This window comes from Orbicella franksi, chromosome 8 (genome assembly GCF_964199315.1).
Source record: "Orbicella franksi chromosome 8, jaOrbFran1.1, whole genome shotgun sequence".
Taxonomy (NCBI): domain Eukaryota; kingdom Metazoa; phylum Cnidaria; class Anthozoa; order Scleractinia; family Merulinidae; genus Orbicella; species Orbicella franksi.
The window spans coordinates 20,208,508-20,226,505 of NC_138152.1; the positions used below are offsets into that span (position 1 = coordinate 20,208,508).

Sequence of the window (17,998 nt, forward strand, 5' to 3'; positions counted from 1 at the left end):
TCGGCCTGAATTTAATCCGCGTCTCAGATGTTGATGCTGGGCGGATCATTGACGATAAGAAAACAACTTATCTTTATCAATAATTAATGTTATTAATGAATCTCAACCCAGCACCCAGGATCTTTCTTGATCCCTCTTAAGTAAAGGAGTGGCAAAATGATGGTAATTTAAATAGCGTGAGAGTTTATGGGAGGATTTTATTTCACCTAATATTGTTTTAAAGTCTCACGCCAACCAATACATACAATAACGATTTATTCACAACATTTCTACTAAGTAGCTATTCCTCTGCGAATCTAAAAAAAGTGTAAAGTTTTGTGTGTATTGAAAGGTACAGGTTATCAGGTAGATATATATTAAAAAAGTACACCGACCGGTAAAAGGAATGCATCATTAATTGCCTCTACAAGCGGGATTTAGCCCAAAACAGTCTAAAAGCCAACAAATAAGCAAACTGAAACAAACAAACAACTAGCGTCATAGCTGCAGAGAATTCACCTTTAACGTAACAAAAAAAAAAAACATTAAAAGAAAACAAGACAAATGGGATAGACATGATGATAGATGCGAATGCAGCCATAACACTACTGGAAAAAAGACCTGGAAAAAATTCACGCGTTCAACGGGATTCGAACCCACGACCTTTGCGATACCGTTGCAATGCTCTCCCAATTGAGCTATCAAAGCCACATGAGAGCGGTCGTGTGTGGCTTGGCCCTTTATGTTCACTGGACGTAATACTCGGCTCGAGTATGTAAATTCCATCTATTGCTATGGAATTGACATACTTGAGCCGCGTATTACGTCCAACGAACGTAAAGGGCCAACCCACACACTACCGTTCTCATGTGGCTTTGATAACTCAGTTGGCGGAGCATTGCACCGGTATCGCAAAGGTCGTGGGTTCGAGTCCCGTTCAAACCCTGAACATTTTTTCAGGTCCTTTATTCCAGTATTGTTATGGCTGCATCCGCATCTATCGTCATGCTTACATTTAATTGCTATTGTTGGACATCTATTACTACAAATAGGGAAGTTTGAAATAAATAGGGACAAATAAATATTTTCAAATTTCATTTGTTTTTATATAAAGAAAAATATCGTCCTGGAAGTGACTAATCAAGTGCAAGAAGAACCTTCGGACACAGAAGTACTAAACAATAGCACCGATGAAGATGTCGCAATGGCTGTGGATAACGAAGTCGCAGAAAATGACCACAGCTTAGGTCCAGATCTGGAAACACAGGCTGATGGCAACGACGAACATATGGATCAAGCAAAAGAAATTATAGAAAGTGAAAATCTGCTGTCCTGTAATGAACAAAAACCGCAGTGTCAGATATGCGAAGAGAATGAGGCTGTCGTTGCATTTAAACCCTGCGGCCACACTGTAGTGTGTATAGGTGACTTGTCAATGTTATTGTTGTTGTTGTTTACAATATGTCGTAAATAACTGCTTCTCTTTTTGCGAATCAAAATGACTTTTAGTGTCAATCTGTTAACTTTGCAGAATGTGCGCCTCGATTAAAGCGATGTTTGGAATGCAAAACTGCTATTACTGGAAAAGGAATGAGAGGTAATATGCAAGGATTCTTTGATACAATGCATTCCCGAGGAAGACTTTCTAAGACCAGGGCGTTGCCTGACCAGCAAGGTCATGAACTGGATCTGAGCGTTTAAGGGCCTTCTTTGATCAGTATCGAGTGACATTCATCGACATTCTTGGCGATAATTGCACTAACAGTAAGACCATTTACACATGCCCCTAGTCAACGAGTGGTTTTCAAAACAAATTTACATCGTTTTGGGAACAAATGAATTAAATTTGACGGTGCTGTTGCTACATAACACTGTGCTGCTGGTAAAAAGTAACCCGCTATCAGCGATATCACAGAGCTATCTGCCGGTTGGGTTAAAGGTGTTTAATGGTGTAAAAGCTTGGTCTAGGTTACTGTTAAATTATCATGAAAAATACTTTCTGGAAAGGATTAGATCGGTACGTGACAGTGACGAAGTGGCAAAGGATATTTCTCGACTATTCATAAAAATTACACTGATTTCCTCGACTATGATTGGTTTATAAAACTCCTACTTTCCACTAATTCACTTGCCAAGTTGTTATCGGACAGTTTGTTATCGGACAGTTCAATAAGCCAATCACATTCAAAATTGCAGTTTAAATTAACCAATCACATTCAAAGGTGTAGTTTAGGGGTTAATTACTCTTTTGTCAGTCATTTAATGCAAATTTTAACTTTCTTTCATAACTTGGTTATTCTTCTTTTCTCGAAAATTGCAATTTTTATGATTGCAAAAAAAAATGTGCAATATTAAAAAAATTGCGTAATTAGTAACTGATAATGAGACTTCATGTCGTTCGTTTTAGTCTATAATCATACTCGTGATAAACAAATCGGACTCCCACTGCTTAGTCGTCCGATTTTATTATCAGTCGTATGATTACAGACCGAATTGGACTCCACTCAGTCCTATTACCACTACTAATAACGCAACTTCTTGAGCATTGCAAAACCCCAGTTATTCATTACGCATTGCTGACAATATTAATGGCTTTGTAGTCTTTGTCTTAAGGGGTTGAATGTTCTTTTCTTTATGGTTTTATTGCCCAAGTCATTAACAAGTGCTCCTAAACCTGCAGATGGTACACCAATAATTGGAATCAACAGCAAGTCTCTGGTAACAAAATATCAGTTATTGGAAGGAAAGCTGCGAAAGATGGAGGAATCCATCGTGTGCTGCATTTGTGTCGAACGGAAGAAGAATATCGTTTTCCTTTGTGGCCATGGCACCTGTCACAGCTGTGCAGAGCAGCTAAGAATCTGTCATATTTGCCAGAAGCCAATCGAGAAGAAAATACCAATATTTTAACCAACGTTCATAACTTATTTGATGAATAGAAAGTAATGCAGTAGTACTTCTAAAATGGCCGCTGCAATAGCTTACGGTTGTGAATCAAGTGTGATTTCTTTATTAAAAAAAAAAAAAACTACTTCACTATTATTCTAAAATTAAGCTAAGCAGAACTTAGTTATGCTTACTTTGAATTAGTATCCTGTTATAAACCAACTTCGTCACAGGCTTTCGAATTCGCGAAAATGAGCAAGAGAATGAGAAAATGAGAACAATAACGGCTAAGAAAAGAAAACGGAGTAGTCTACTATTATCTCTTACATTTCCATTTCTCGTTGATGGCCATTTTGAAGAAAGCCGCATTTTTCTCAAAATAATTTTGCGCCATTTATCTTTACTTCCTTCTTTAGTGACCTGGTGTTAATCGTAACAGAGTAGATTTAGCATTACCCAGAAATGACTAACGATTTTGCTGCATGCTTGGCTTTAATATTTATTTTTTAAATTCTGTTGGCCATAATCTGTTACGATAGACACGGAAATGTACAACGTACTGCAGTTAAATAGATGGCGTTTTCTGAGAAACTCAGGAATTCCTTTAATTGCCAAAGGTTTGCAAGTTGGGATGAGCCCGATGAACAGTGCGGAAGATAAAATGGGAAGCTAAATCTCGCTTTAATATAGTAACAATAAATGTTGTGATTGGGAGCGAACAGGCATCTTTATATTATTTGGATTCGTTTTACATAAACCATTCCCCGCCTGTTCTGTGTCTTTACAATGGTGCTCTATAAGGAGTCTTTGCGACGCCTATAATAGTCTGGAAGTATCGGGATTGTACCGTTTCAGTTCGAAGAGCACTTTTCCTTTCTGGGCGTGCAAGAATTCAAGTGCACGTGAAGAAACGATCACGTCGCTTAATATAGTAAAACTGTGTAATTGGTTCGTGTTCATTTGACTTCGATTAGACGAAAACGATTCTAAGAGATCTAAACTTCTTTATTGCGTGAAAATTTTGCCACACGTCAATGTTATGACTTTGGAAAGACAATGTTTTCCCACTTAAATATCACTATCTTGGAAAACTTGTTAAAGAGTTCTTAAAAGAAAAACTAGCCACTTCTTTTATTTATTTATTTACTTATTTATTTATTAATTTATTTATTTTTTCTTTTTCCCTCAGTCGAATTTTCCGAACCCTTAAAAATCGCATTAAAAAAAACATTTTCCGACACCAATAATTTCATGTTATAAGATAATTAAGCCGACTAATGAACACAGCAGATGCGTAACTTTCTGCTGGCCATTAAAACGTTTTAAATATACGGAAGCAATACAAAACTTTTGCGTATTTTCTCCCATTGCATGACTGCCAAGTAGCCGCTGAGACTGTACATACTAGACTTTCAGTATCACGCCTTTGTTTTTCATGAAAACGGACCCTTTTGGCATTATAATTAGTCCAACGGATGCTTTAGTAGAACGCGAAAACAGCTTGATGCAAATTCAGAAAACCGATTTAATTTCAGATTGTAAAAGTGGTCAGATGAATCAAAATCACTATGCGTGTATTGTTAATTTTTATTCCAGTGTACGCTAAAACAGTTTTTGATTGTGCAAAACGATCGCGAACTTTAAAATCGAAGTGTCAGATAAGCAGTTAACTTCACCCTTAGCGAAAGGATTCCAGCTTCAAATTATCATGAGATGTATGGTGAACCCTTTAGAGCTAATTTAACCAAACATAGATAGACGCAAACTGTGAAGAAAGGTCTGAAATAAGTTTCCATGATCTTTTAAGAAGCTCTGTTAATGTAATTCACCTAACCGCGTTGGTTTAGGAACAAAAAAGTCAATACTCGATATGTGTATCTAAAAATTTAGAAATATGAGTCTTTAGCCTTCTCACTTCTTGCTCTCTATTGTTACTCGGTTCACCGGCTTTAGAAATACGAAAAAGAAAGTTAAAAAAAAAGAAGAAATAGTAAAAGTCACACGAGACCATTACGGACATCGCACCTTTTCCCCAGTCATTCAATCGGCGAAAATCAAAACTTTGTGATTAAGCCGCTGATTAAGGTGGCTGAACACAGTTTTCAAGAGCCTCTGCCTAATTCACCATTACTTTAAAGATATTTATGCTTTGGCGCCTGTTTTTTTGCAAGAGTCAACGTTAACCACAGAAGGGTTTATTCTCAGATTTTGACTAAGGTGAGTGTTGTTGCCATGGCAACGGGGCTGGTTAAAAACAAGGTTTAAAAAATGGTTTTTGTTTATTTTAAAAAAATTCAGTCGTTAGATTTTTTTCATCATTTGCCCACTATGAATTGACATTAAATCCCTTCTGTCAACACTGTTCTTATAAAATTTTGACATAGGCGACTTTCGGAATTCGCCGTAAATCGTTTTCACTGCATGTTCTGTATTATTAAAAATTCCCTATGTCAAAATTCAGATTTTTTGCGATAGATCATTCGCGTGGTTTCTGAATTATTGTTTTGCCAAATTTCTTGAATTCTATCGACTGGATCGTTAGAAATCGGCAAGTTTCTGCAAAAGCAATAGGTCTCAATTTTTCGAGCAACTGCGCATGCGCTGCATTAACTGGGTTCTTTCGGTAACAAAGAAAAAGCTGAGAATTGCTGGGTTCTTTGCGTCGTTACCTTTTCTAACATAGCTTTGTAATATAAGACTAAAGGCATCAATACACTGCGTTCAATAATGGAGAAAAATAGCGCGTATAGTGCGGGTGTTGAGTAAATAAAATGATCGCTCTATTGAAGGCATGCTTGTTTTTCAATCCTTGTGCGCGCGCTGAATTGCACCAGCAAAAGCGCGCGCGAAAACTGTGTTCGGCCACCTTAAGTCTGAGAAAGCAGTCACTTTATTCATCTGGCGTTTACCTTTTGGTAGTCGCTATTGTTTCGTAAGTTAATATTACTTTTGGAATACTAATAATAACCGACCTACGTCTGTATTTTCTTTTTCCTGTAGATGTGACAAATTGGCGAAGAAATTAATTAAAAGTAGTCGGCGGTAATTGTTTAGCGTGTTTCCAACGAATAAGCAGACGAATAAGCTTAGAATTTTGCGATTTAAATCGGCAGACTTCATTTGCAATCTGCGACAAATTTTATTATTTTGGTGGAAACGATTAACTTTTTCTCAGTCAAACTATCAATAACGTAAGACTTTCTCACCAATCATACCGCTTATTTATCACGTTCAGTTATGTACCTGTTCCCTTCTCACAAGGTCGGTCTGCGATGAAAAAACCCTTCTGACTCCAACATTCTTTATTTCGCGACTAATGAAATAATAATAATAATAATAATAATAATAATAATAATAATAAATTGAGAAAAACAAAACGATGACAAATTTATTTATCATTAAAAGCATATTCATTCAGAGAAACTTTAACCTCTAGTTTTTTGTTGTTGTTGTTGATGGTTTTTGTATATTTCTTGGCTACCTTCTCGTGAGAACCAATAATAGGAAAGAATCTTTTCGAAACTGAACAATATACCAAATATGTAGTTATTTTACAGGGAAATTCAGTCTCCTAGCTTCCTTTTTCCATTTTAAAATGAGTAATTAAGTATTTGTCAGCCACTGTTGAATTAAAGTTTAAAAATCTAATAGCAAAATGTCTTGTTCAAGACTTCTCTCACTGCAAGCTGAAAAGCTGTTAAACATCGACAAGTTGTTGATTAAAAATCATCGCAAAACAAACTGGCGAGATAATGGAAGGCCTCAAAATTGGTTTTGCGCAGGGTTGACCAATTAATTGTGTTTCTTAAATAAGAATAGTCATAGTATAACACATTATCCCATGACCAACTAACTAAATAATCTGTTGAGGTTCCATACAGTATTTGCACTGACTGCCTTTTTATTTGTATCAACATTGATACAAACTGGCATAAATACTCTTCAGCAATTCCTTGGCGTGTCACAGTTAACCTGGCTAAGTAACAGAGACAAACAAGGTAAGGATTGGTTTCAACATTTTTGTCTTGAGAAACCCTTTCTATTTCTCTGCTTACCTATCTTTGTTCTGTTGAACAGATCCTCCTTCATTAACAATGTTTTTTCTTTCACTTTTGTCTTGGTTTTTCACATTGTTATAATTCTATATGAAAGCATTTAAAAGTTCAATTATCTACTGAATTTCGTTTTCATTACCCTCTTCGTCACTAGCAATAACAAGGGTTAGCTTTTGAACTAGATTCGCTAGAGAAACCTGAAAGGGGCAGAAGTCTTTCCGCTTGCAGGTATCGCAAATTTCTCAGCAGTACCTGGAAGACGTACGTATTTGTAGAGTTGCTTCATTATAAATTTCTTCCGGCAGGCATCAGAGGAAAAGGAACAGGGCCTCAATGCATCTTTCCGTTTTCCTCATTCTTGGCGTAGGGGTTGTTACACAGGCATTCCAGGATCCACCAAAAGGTGTTCACTTTGTGGGTGTCGGTTATAATCTTCTGGAGGGAAATCCTGAGGGGGGTGATTTGTCAAACGGTGGTGTTGATTCCGGTCTGCTCTCCACTAGAAAGGTCTTCAAACTAACCTGGAATAACAACAAAGTATCAGTTGACAAGAAGTACGTCGTTCCAGATCAGGTCAGCTTTGCACCACGTGAATCCTGCGTGACAACCAATAAGAAAGAGGTATTCTCGGTCTCCAAACGTTATCAAGAGAAACTCAATCTTGATGTAGAGGCGACAGGTGAGTGTAATTGACAGATTGTCAGCAAAGTGATTCAATATCATCTCATGTCTAATTATCTTTTTGCTACTTGTTAATGATAAAATAATGTTTGATCGGTCATTGTATATATTTTTCAAAACATTTTCGCATTTTTCTTTTGCCCCTAGTTATTTTTTTGTTCCCAATTGCAATGTGGGTTTGATTAAATTACTCAAAATAACCTTGTAAATGTCACGGAAAACAGTTTTACCCTAGCGAATCGGCGTAATTCTTCATGAGTGCAGCTGAAAAAAGCACGTTTTTGGATATGCACAAACCAAGCAAACTGCGTCAATCGCTTTTTCCCGATCGTGTGTAAAATGAAGTCATATATTTTCAAATCTGAGTTTAAAACTTAATCAAGCGGTAAACTCCAATCTTTTGCGAGAAACGTGCGAGTTGAGAAACACTATAACAGTTTTATTATTTTTCTTTTCCTTTCTGCAGGTGGTTACGATGCAGCACCGTGGAATGTCGCCTTCACTATGAGTTCAAGTAAGAGAAACGATGTTGATATTAGATGAATTAACCATAGGTAACTGAAAGCTGAATGCTGTAAACAAATGAAAACTTGTGAGCATAGGTCAAAAATATTCACCTTTAAATGATTTTGGTTAATACATATGACACATGGTCAGCTCAGTTTAAGTGGCTTGAACAGTGGGTTGGGTGTCACCAAGATGAGGTGTTACATTCTCTGCTTTAACAGTGATAGGGGAAATATAAAGTGAATGGACATTTTAAACTAAATCAAACTTGGTCTCTCAGTAGCAGATTGTGTCTTCTTGTTTTCTCGATGCTGTAGGGTTTGAGCAGACGAAAAAGGAAACTGAGAAATACCACAATGTATTTTATGAAGAGAGGAATGTGTGCAATCGAGGTCGTGCACGATATCAGCTGGACTTGGCTCCCATTGAGAAATTTCCAGTGTCAGATGACTTCGCAACTGCTGTATGTGTTTTACCGCAAAACTATGACGAGAAAGTTTACTTCAACTTCATTGAAAGATGGGGAACAGTGAGTATGCTAAAAAAGGTCTGCTTTATATGTCTAAGCGAATTCGCAAAAACATGCCAGCTAGGTTTTCGCCTGGATTCGGGCTTCGCCCGAATCCAGGCTAAGCCAGCGACCTTAAACCCAGGGGGCGGTGGGGGGGGGGGGGGGGGGGGGCTCCGTCAAGGCTAGGCTGGGCACATGGCCCAATGACTGGCCTATCAGCTGGTGGCTTGCTGGGGGCCAGCTATCAAAAGCATAGAGGAGGGGAGGGTGTCTTTTACTGACACCCCCAACTAGCTAGAATTTGAGTTTTCAGTGTTAAATAAGCTTGATGTTGACTGTGTTTCTGGGTATTTTACTCAGTTGTTTGACCTTGTTTGAGGCTTCTGTGTTGACATGGCACCCTGCTGGAGTGGTCCATGCCACGTGCATGCGTGATTGGCCAATCTCCTAGCCAGGGGGTTGGTCAGAGGAGTTCTGGCCGCTGGGACTGTCTTTGAGTCAATGCGGGCATGTTTTTGCGAATTCGGTTGGATATATATATATTTTATCAGGATAGTAAAGCTCGGAAGCTGGCAACGATCAGGATACAGTAGTAGTTTGCACTTTTAAAACGGCATTGTACTTGTTATATGCTGATGCATTCGACCCAGTGTCACTAATTCGAGCTCCTTTGCCTTTTTGCATGCAGAGCTAAGAAGGTTGTCCAGTTCCCAGACTATCACTTTGTGGATCACCGACTTCAGATAACATGGCATGGCAAGGATTACGACAATGGTAAGCTGTCTGAGCATGCAGAAGCTCGTTCTGGGCTGCCAAGGCAGGCCAAGTAAAGGTTTGACGAAAAGCCGAGAAGACAAAGAGTACAAGAAAGTATATATATATTTTTCAATTGAAAGGCATTTCACTCGGAATTAGTATTTGATACTTTCAATTCAAGGATTTAGTTTGGAATTTGCTAGGCACTAGCTTTATTGTTAAATTAAGTTAAAGACAGTTTAAAAAATTTTTCGGTAACACAACGGAACATTTGTCGATAAACAATAGATTTAGTTAATCTTGCAACAACACAATCTTTAATAATTATAGAAGTAGTTGTATAGGCGTTTTGCACCTGCTCGTAGAACAGAGCCTTCGAATAAGAAATGAGCTCTAGGTTTTAAGGGTGTGAAAAGTAATAAGTAGTAATATCCACTTGATCTAAAAAGATCCCGGAAGGTAGCATGGCACTTCCCGCTCAGCCAGTGCCCTAAATTCCCCCCAAAGCCCTCGTTACACTATAGGAAATCCGCAAATTTGTCAAGTGCTCTCGTCGCTGTTGTGTTGCTCGTAAAATTGAAATTTATTCTTGATTTTAGGATAAAAAGTACACAAAATTTTAGGTTTTGGGCTGCAGTCCTGTAGAGTGTGTACTAAAACAATTATACTTATTGTCAACTCAGCTACACCTCGTTTACTATTCGCTCAAACAGAACTCGCGCTCGTAATCTGTAGCCACTTCCCTCTATGAGAAAAGCCTTCAGGTAATCCTGGTAGTTGTATTCATTGCTACTAAAACTAAGTCTTGAAGTTGTTTTGGACACGAGCGACTACCCGAAGGAGCATCCTCTCCACTCAAACACCAACAAAAAGGTCTTGGGCAAAATGAAAGACGAATGTGCAGGAACCCCCATCGCAGAGTTCGTTGGTCTGAGACCGAAAATGTACTCCATCTTGAAGTCGGACGAAAAAAATATCAAAAAAGCGAAGGGCGTGAAAAAGAACGTTGTCAAGAAACAAATAACGCATGAAAATTACAAGGAAACGCTTTTCGGTGCGAAGCAGCAATGGCATGGAATGAACATTCTTCGAAGCGAGGGGCATGAGATCTATGGCATGCATATTAACAAAATTTCGCTTTCGCCGTTTGATTCAAAGCGATGGATTGGTGACGATGGTATCCATACAAAAGCTTACGGGTACACCTGCATGGATATTTTCTCAACATTAACGGATGACGAACTTAGAGTGTTGGAAGCCGAAGTTTCAAAGTTGCTCTGGGGGTAACTGTGTGTTCGGAGGGACAACCAGCAGTTCTTCACGAACAAAGCCGCGCTTGGGCCCGTCGCGCAGATAGTAGAGAACGGGTTGTTCCGGTTTGGAAAAAGATCTTTCAATGCCGAAAACTTTCAAAGACCAGATTGGATCCGTGGCTCTTTTCACTCCCCCCTCAAGCTCGCCAGGCTGGTAGAGATAACGAACTTGGACAAAAGAGGGGAGGATTTTTTCTCTTTTTCCAACAGGCCTCGTGTAAGGTGTCGACGGCCTTGCATAAACAGATTTTTCTTTGATGGCAACGGCGGTTTTCTTGCCGATAAGGTTCGTTACCTTGTTGTTCAGAGCCGAAACAACTTCTGGAAGTCTTTTCACCCAGGCGGTGGACCGCTGGCCCTCAGGGAGAAGCATTTCCACGGCGTACTGGTGCTCGAACAAGCGCTCAGCCAAGGTGCGGTTGAAACGTTCGACAATGGCCTGGTCGCGGTGAATGTCAACGCGCCCGTGCCGGATATATGTTTTGTGCTTGTCCATCTCTTTTGTGACAGCGTCCATGAATTCGCGCCCGGGGTCAACCTGCAGCATTTCAGGCCATTTGAGAGGCCCGCGCTTGTAAATCTTCTGAAAGGCCTGGGCGACCTCATCAGAATTTTTCGAAGTCAGGGGTTCGGCCTCTTTGTAGCGGCTGGCCACGTCGACAACGGTGAGAGCATATTTATAAACTTTGCGGCCGCGAGGGAGCTTGTCGTGCGGCAGAAAAAGAAGGTCCGCCTGATGGACCTCGCTGGGTGTGGGAACGTCGAATTTCGGGCGAGGAATTCGCCTCGGCGCGGGGAGGAATATCTGCCAGAGCGCTTGCCTGATCAGCCACTTTTTTGCGGTTTCTTCAGGTACCTTGGCCGCCTCGGCTAATTTTTTGATCGCGGCGATTCCTTTCCAGTAGCCCCCGGGGCCGTAGTAAATCTTTGCGAGTTTGGCCTCCATATAAGTAAGGCGTGAAAAAGTTTAAAGGAACCGGAAGGTCGCGTAGCCCAGAGCGAGCGCCCCGGCACCCACGAACGCGAGTTCACCCTTTTTCTGCTGCTCGCTTGGCTGATAGAAATCTGAGAACTTGGGCTCCTTGGGGGGTACCATCCGTTCGTCAGGATGCGCCTGGTTGTAGAGTTTGAAGGCATAGACGGTGTTGGTGAAGTTCTGCTTGGCCTGCTCCTTTGTTTGCGCGTTGGTCGCAATCCAGTCGAAAAGTTGTGTTCGGTCGCGCGTGTATTTGGCGTAAGCCGCTTGATAATCCTCGAGAGCTTTGCCGTGGCGCTATTTTTCTTCAAGTGCGGCTTTGTCGCCTCCGCCAAGCGCCCTCGCCAGATAATTGCCGCCGATAAAAGCCGTGGCGTTCAACACAGTCCCGCCAATCATGATCGCGATGCTCGCCATTGTATATGTTGTAAAATCTATTTTTAATTGTTCTCGTATGGCGGCGGCGGGAGTTCATAGGGAGGAGGCGTAGGGCATTTCTCCGGTAATGGAAAGTGCTCAGTATCAAGATCCTCAAAAACGGAGTCTTGATCCACACTATCAAGATCCTCAAAATCGGAGTCTTGATCCTCAGAATCGGAGTCTTCATGGGTGATAATCTTAACCGCCCAAACAAAATCTATGGCATCAGCGGTATAACAGATTATCTTGTTTGCAAAAAACAACAGCGCAGCCGTTGTGAGGGCTTTGATGGGGAAATAAGAACGCGCCATTGCGTTATTATAATGTTTTTTTTTTCTAAACGCTGGTGGGAAGGATTTTTTGGTCCTCGAGGTACTTTTTGAGCGCAATGCTGCCAGCCATGACGGCGGTGAACTTCACGTAATTCATCGGGCTGCTGCTGGGATCGGAAGTGACATTCTCTTTCACAACCTTTTTTGCGGCCCAGCCGATACCCGCGGCTAATACCGTGAGAGTTGCGGCGTCAATGACGGTCTTGACAAGCTTGTTGTCGGACATGGTGCGTTCGATATAAGTAAAGAACGAAAGTTTAAAACAAAATTAATCTGTCTTTCCAGCTTGCTCTTTTATTTCAATTTGGCTGCCTTTCTGGGAATTCCGGGCAAAAACTTTGTTTTGGTGATTCCGCACACAGCACACTTCACTTTTAGCAGTCGCCGGTTGCTTTTTGTAGCAACAATTTTTGCTGTTCCTCGGACGTTCGGCGTCACTCGCCCGTCTTTCACGCAGTAGACTTCCATCTGAGTATATTTTCAAAGCTTTTCTCCAAACTGTGTTAATTTAATGTGCCTCTCCCGCGGATTCTTCTTCTTCTTCTTCTTTTGCTGCTGCTTCTTCTCTTCTTATTATTATTTCTCCTATTCTTCTTCTTACTTCTTGTTCTCTTTCTCTTTGTCTTTTTCTTTCTTCTGCGCCCTTATCAGCAAACATTTCGTTGGTAAGTTGCGCCACCTTTTTGACAGCTTTTGCGGTAAATTCGAGCCAAAATATTGTAATTCCGCAAATTGCGACTGAACAGACGAGAAGATGCGCGATGGTTGGGTCTGACATCGTGATATGCATTACACGCGAAAGTTTAAATCATTTTTTAAAATCATTTTCGCTGTGTCGCGCGAGCAGGTTCTGGCTCGACACTCGCGGGCTCAGGCGCGGGCTCCGGCGTTTTGAATTTGTCGAACGCGGGCTTGGCCATTACCTTGAGCTCTTTACGTTTGTAATAGATCCCGAGCAGTGAAACGCTTATGTCGCCAATAGCAATCCATTGGTTGGCGCTGAGGCCGCCGCTCTTTGGGCTTTCGCTCTTTTGGCTTTCACCTTCTGTAGTCGGGGCTGGCTCAGGGGCTGCCGCTGTGGCAGCTTTCGCTTTATTTTCCGCGTGATAAGCCTCGGCCGCTTTCTTCTGTTCTTCCCGGGCCAGCCGGGTTCTTTCAGCAACCATTTTCCCAGCAGCCACACGCTTTGGATTTTTTACGCGCTGCCTGGTTGCAGTCGGAGTTGTCGCTTGCTGTGTGATATCGCCGGCGGGTGCTGTCTGGGTCTCGACCTGAGGCGCGCTCTCTGATTGTTCGGTTGACATTCTGAAGCGAACCGTATTTTAAGCAAATGAAAAAAGTTTAATTGTTAACAATTTGACAGCAAGCCCTCAGCAGTTGTTAACGAATGCTGGCCAGTTGCTGATCCGGGTACTTCATCAACGCCCTCAAGCGGATAGCCGTGTTCATCACGAGAAGGGTGGCTCTGCTCCGGCAACTGTGGACTAAAATCAACATGTTTAGTGGTGATGAACACCGCGTTGGCCGCAGCAAGAAACCGGCCGCACTTCAAAGCAAGGTTGCCGGCCAGATTGGAGAGCTCTTTGTTCAAGATGTAGTCGTTTCTGAGCTCTTTCTGATAAGCGTCGATGTCTTTGATTTTGACGGTCATTCCGACCACTTTGGTTGCAAGAAAAATAAAGCTGTCGATCAGGCTTTCCGTTCTCTTGGAGCCCACGTACGTCTCGTAGCGTTTGGTGAATTTCTCGACCTCTTTGTCGCTCAGGCGCTTCACCTGCTCGTGGGTTAGCTGCACTCCGATGGCCTCTTTGGCTTTGTCTGTGGACACCAGCACGGCCAGCTGCTCGCGAAGAGCAGGAATGTCAGGTCCGGGGGTGGTTGGAACAAGGCCACCTGCGGGACCACTCGACGGCTCGGGCTCGGTTTGAAGAAGGTTCATAACTTCTGCTAACACGACCTCTTCTCCAGCCATTGTGCAAAGCTATATGCAGCTTTCACTTTTTTATTCAAATAACTTTACCCCGTACGGGTGGCGAAGCGAGAAAACAAGATAAGAGAACTTTCGCTCTTTCAGCTTTGAAACCAGACCTTTATACTCATCCGGGGAGAGTTCACCGGCGTAATCATCGAAGATGGCTTTCGTGGACCTGGCCGAGGGGGTGTAAAAGAGGACGATCGCCGCCACGTTCTCCCTGAAGGAAGATGTAATGCCGGTCAACTTCTGGGTCAGCACCCAAACGCTGATGCCCATATGACGGGCAGAAATGGCGAGATTCACCAGCTCGCCTGCACGCTCTTTCACATCTTTGGAGGCTGCGCAGTAGTGGAGGATTATGAGCGTGTTGGTGCCTTCGGAGAGCCATCTCAGCCACTTTTCCACGGCGTGCTGCTCGCAGACTATCACATCCATTCTTGGATCGTTTTCGCCAAGCCGGTGGTAGGTCTTGTTGTGCGTGAACGTCGGGCAGATGAGCACGATGTAGTCGAACTTGAAGCCAGCTGTCTGTCCATAATGTTGAACTGGGAGTCGGAGATGACGAATACGTGGCAGTTCAAGTTGCCTGAGCCTTCGGCTTTCCTCTCGATTTCCAGCTGGACGCCGTCTGTACTGTTCACAATGCGCCTGCCGCTTCCGTGCATTTCTCGGTCCGCCATGGAGGGCATATCAATCAGAAGCCCGAAATTATCTCCGGTGTAAAACTTTGTCGCATCCATGTGCTCGGTTTTATTTTTTCCTTCACGAAGAAGCGTTGGGCCTCTTCCCACATGTCCTTGCCTTCGACGTCGTTGTTGTAAATCATGTTGGGCGAGCCGTTGATCGTGACGCTGACTTTCGTCAGATCCGGAAAGACGTATTTTTCTGAATCTCTGGCTCCATTGGTATAAGGCTCTATGAAAAGTAGCAGGAGGGCTTTTAGCGACCTTTTTTGGCCGTCGACTTTGATGTTCATCCTCGGGTCGGTGTCTTTTTTTAAGATCACCACTTTGGAACGCATCACGTGGTCATAGGCGAACTCTTTTCCGCTGGAGTAAACGCTGTGCGCCTCGTCTGCCAGAGTCTTGCTGCGTATCATTTCGTACTCTAGCTGGACGTTAGTCAGCTTGTATTTCAGCTGGGTTGTATCAGTTCCAATGACCACATGTTCAGCTTCAGCAAGGGTTACTTCGAATACGAGTTCGTTGTAAAGGGCCTGGGGGTAGAAAACGCCGTAATCGGTTAGGATCTGATGGTCTAGCGTGATCCGGTACTTGCTTCCGTACACCTCATTCAGTTTTTTTTCAGCGGCGACGCCCGAGGTTTTCTTGTCTCCCGGGCCTGAGCGGATCTTGCATAGATCCTCGCTCTGAATCCCTTCGAAGATCATGTTGTCTCGCTTTTCCTGCGAAAGCAAAAGGTCATCAAAGATTTTGTAGATGCCGTAGCCGACCGTGTCTTGCAGGGTTTCGCCTCCGAACTTTACGTGCAGCCTGTCAACTAGCGCCCGCGTGACGTTCTGGACAAGGCAGTTGTTGGCGTGCCCTCCAGAAAGGTCGACGTTAAATACAAGCGCTAGCGAGCCCGGCACCAGAACCTCGTTCACGTTCAGCTTGGGCACTGAAACATACAGCGTATCGCCGGGTTCGGCTTCAGTGCGGGAAAAGGTGATTCGCTTGACCGCGCGCTCGGCCTGCATGGCGCGTAATGTTTTTTTGCAGTACGTTGCGCGAAGGTTCTCTGGAACTGACATTGTATAATACGCCGGCGATTATTTTCTGATTAAAAAAAAACAGGCTTGAAATATATTGCTATGGCGGCGGAAGGCGGTGGCACATTTGGTTACAAAGACCCGGGCCTTGACAATCGGATTGACCACGATGATTCTGATGTCAGACAAGAGGTTAACACAACCGAATCTTTTGACCCCTTCGGTGCATCCACTCCCTAGCACGGGGGTGAACAAACGGAAATGCATGCCATGCAGCACGAGTAGTCCGGCCTGCCTGACACTTCTTATGCCGAGACGTCATTTATGTGGGAAGAAACCCCTTTGTTAGGCGTGGAAGGTGAACAGCAAAGATCATGGGACAGTTAAACGAGAGTTTTTCCGAAAGCAAGCGCAATAAATCTAAAAACTGAATACACCAAGACCGGCCAACTGCAAGTCAAAATGAAGGGCTTTGGCAAAAAACTTTATAACCTCTTCACCAAAGAAAGGGGGACAGGCAGGCAACGGCTAAACCCAAAACTTTCACAAGAGATCAAAGACTCTCTTGGCCCGATGGCACAAGAAGTTATTGATCAAGAAAATGAGGCCCTAAGAACCGTCCGACAAAATTTGATAGACGCTAAAAAGCAATTAAAAGAGGCTGAAACGCTCGCCGCGGAAAGGGAAAAAGCCTCAAAAGAGGTGCAGGAGCTTAGGCAACGAATAGAGAGAAACCAAACAAAGATTGATGCATTTCATGATGAGTATGGTTCCAATGTTGAACGTGAAGCAGAACTACGCAGGCTGAAGCAACTGCAAAAGAATTTACGAACAGATTTAGAAAACGCAAAAAAAGAGGTGGCCGCGCTTGAAAAACGAGCAGAAAACAGAGAAGAAGAACAAGCAAAGGTCGACAGACTTAGAGCCAGCCTCGCGGCAAAAGAAAGCGAAAGAAACAACGTCGAAGAAAATGCTAAACCAAACAAAACCGCGGGACGACCTGAAAGAGCAGGAAAGCGAGCTGCAGCGCCAAAACAAGGAAGACCAGGCAATCATCCAAGATGAGAATGCCTCGCCCTCCGAAAAAGAAGCCGCAGAAGGCAGAGTGGCAGAAAGAAACGAGGAGATCGCGCGTTTGCAAACTCAGATCGCGGAAAGGGAAAGGGGGCGGCCTCTCTTGGAAATGGTCAAGGAAATCTTCAAAAAATATGGCGTGACGTTGACCGCCATTCTTATCGCCGCCGGGACCACAATTGGAGCTGTCATCGGGGTCCTCACCAGAGGTTTGAAAGCCACCGGCAAAACTTTGGGAAATGGCCTCAAAGATATTGCCGCGAAACTCGGTTCTCTGCTGCCCGGGCTGATTGGCTCGATCGTGAGCTTCCTGTTCAGAGCCGCCGGCCAAGTCGTCGGATTTCTGGCCGAGCACACCTGGCTGCTAATTCTTGCCGCGGTAGCCTTTTTGTTCGAACAATATTTTAAGAAGCAGCGTTAACTTACCGCCAAGCCATGAACAGCAACGCCGATAATCCAACTATACCGACAATGACAGCTGTTTTGTTAATTTCGTGTTGCGGTGTTTTATCTGGAGCCTCGGGCTCTATTTTTTCCGCCGTTGGTTGTGCTTTCTGAGTTTCGGTCGAAGCTGGTTTCCTGTGGGGTTCCACCCCACGCCCCGGGTCGAGGGGCTTGCCCCTCCTTGATTCGGCTGTTGCGGCTTTGTGAATCGGTTTGGACGGATGGCTGTTGGGGGGTTTAATCTTTGACGGGCCGCCTGCCATGATTTTTAGCCCAGCTTTTTTTGTGTCAGGATTTACCTCGTTGTTCACCCCCAGTTTCATCCCGGAGACCGTCTGTTTCAGCTTGTTGTTGTAACCGATCGTGCTTGCGGTGTTG

At 43.1% G+C, this 17,998-nt stretch overlaps 2 protein-coding genes across 5 annotated transcripts in view; both read left to right on the forward strand.

Moving 5' to 3' along the window:
* Positions 1-5,134, forward strand: part of LOC145494583 (uncharacterized) — a 35,233-nt gene extending 30,099 nt beyond the window's left edge. For 2 of the 4 annotated variants that reach the window (XM_081474091.1, XM_081474093.1), the window contains exons 26-28: positions 1,094-1,403; positions 1,511-1,576; positions 2,660-5,134. In XM_081474091.1, coding sequence (XP_081330217.1) covers positions 1,094-1,403; positions 1,511-1,576; positions 2,660-2,889 — 606 coding nt within the window. In that variant the 3' untranslated portion in view covers positions 2,890-5,134. The remainder of the gene's footprint in view (positions 1-1,093; positions 1,404-1,510; positions 1,577-2,659) is intronic. The other 2 variants (XM_081474094.1, XM_081474092.1) reach the window with 1 other exon arrangement.
* Positions 5,135-7,009: 1,875 nt separating this feature from the next.
* Positions 7,010-9,979, forward strand: LOC145494226 (uncharacterized). The gene is made up of 5 exons (XM_081473679.1): positions 7,010-7,599; positions 8,068-8,115; positions 8,426-8,767; positions 9,310-9,393; positions 9,975-9,979. The coding sequence occupies exons 1-5, from the start codon at positions 7,254-7,256 to the stop codon at positions 9,977-9,979; spliced, it is 825 nt and encodes a 274-aa protein (XP_081329805.1). The 5' UTR covers positions 7,010-7,253.
* The last annotated feature ends 8,019 nt before the right edge of the window (positions 9,980-17,998 follow it).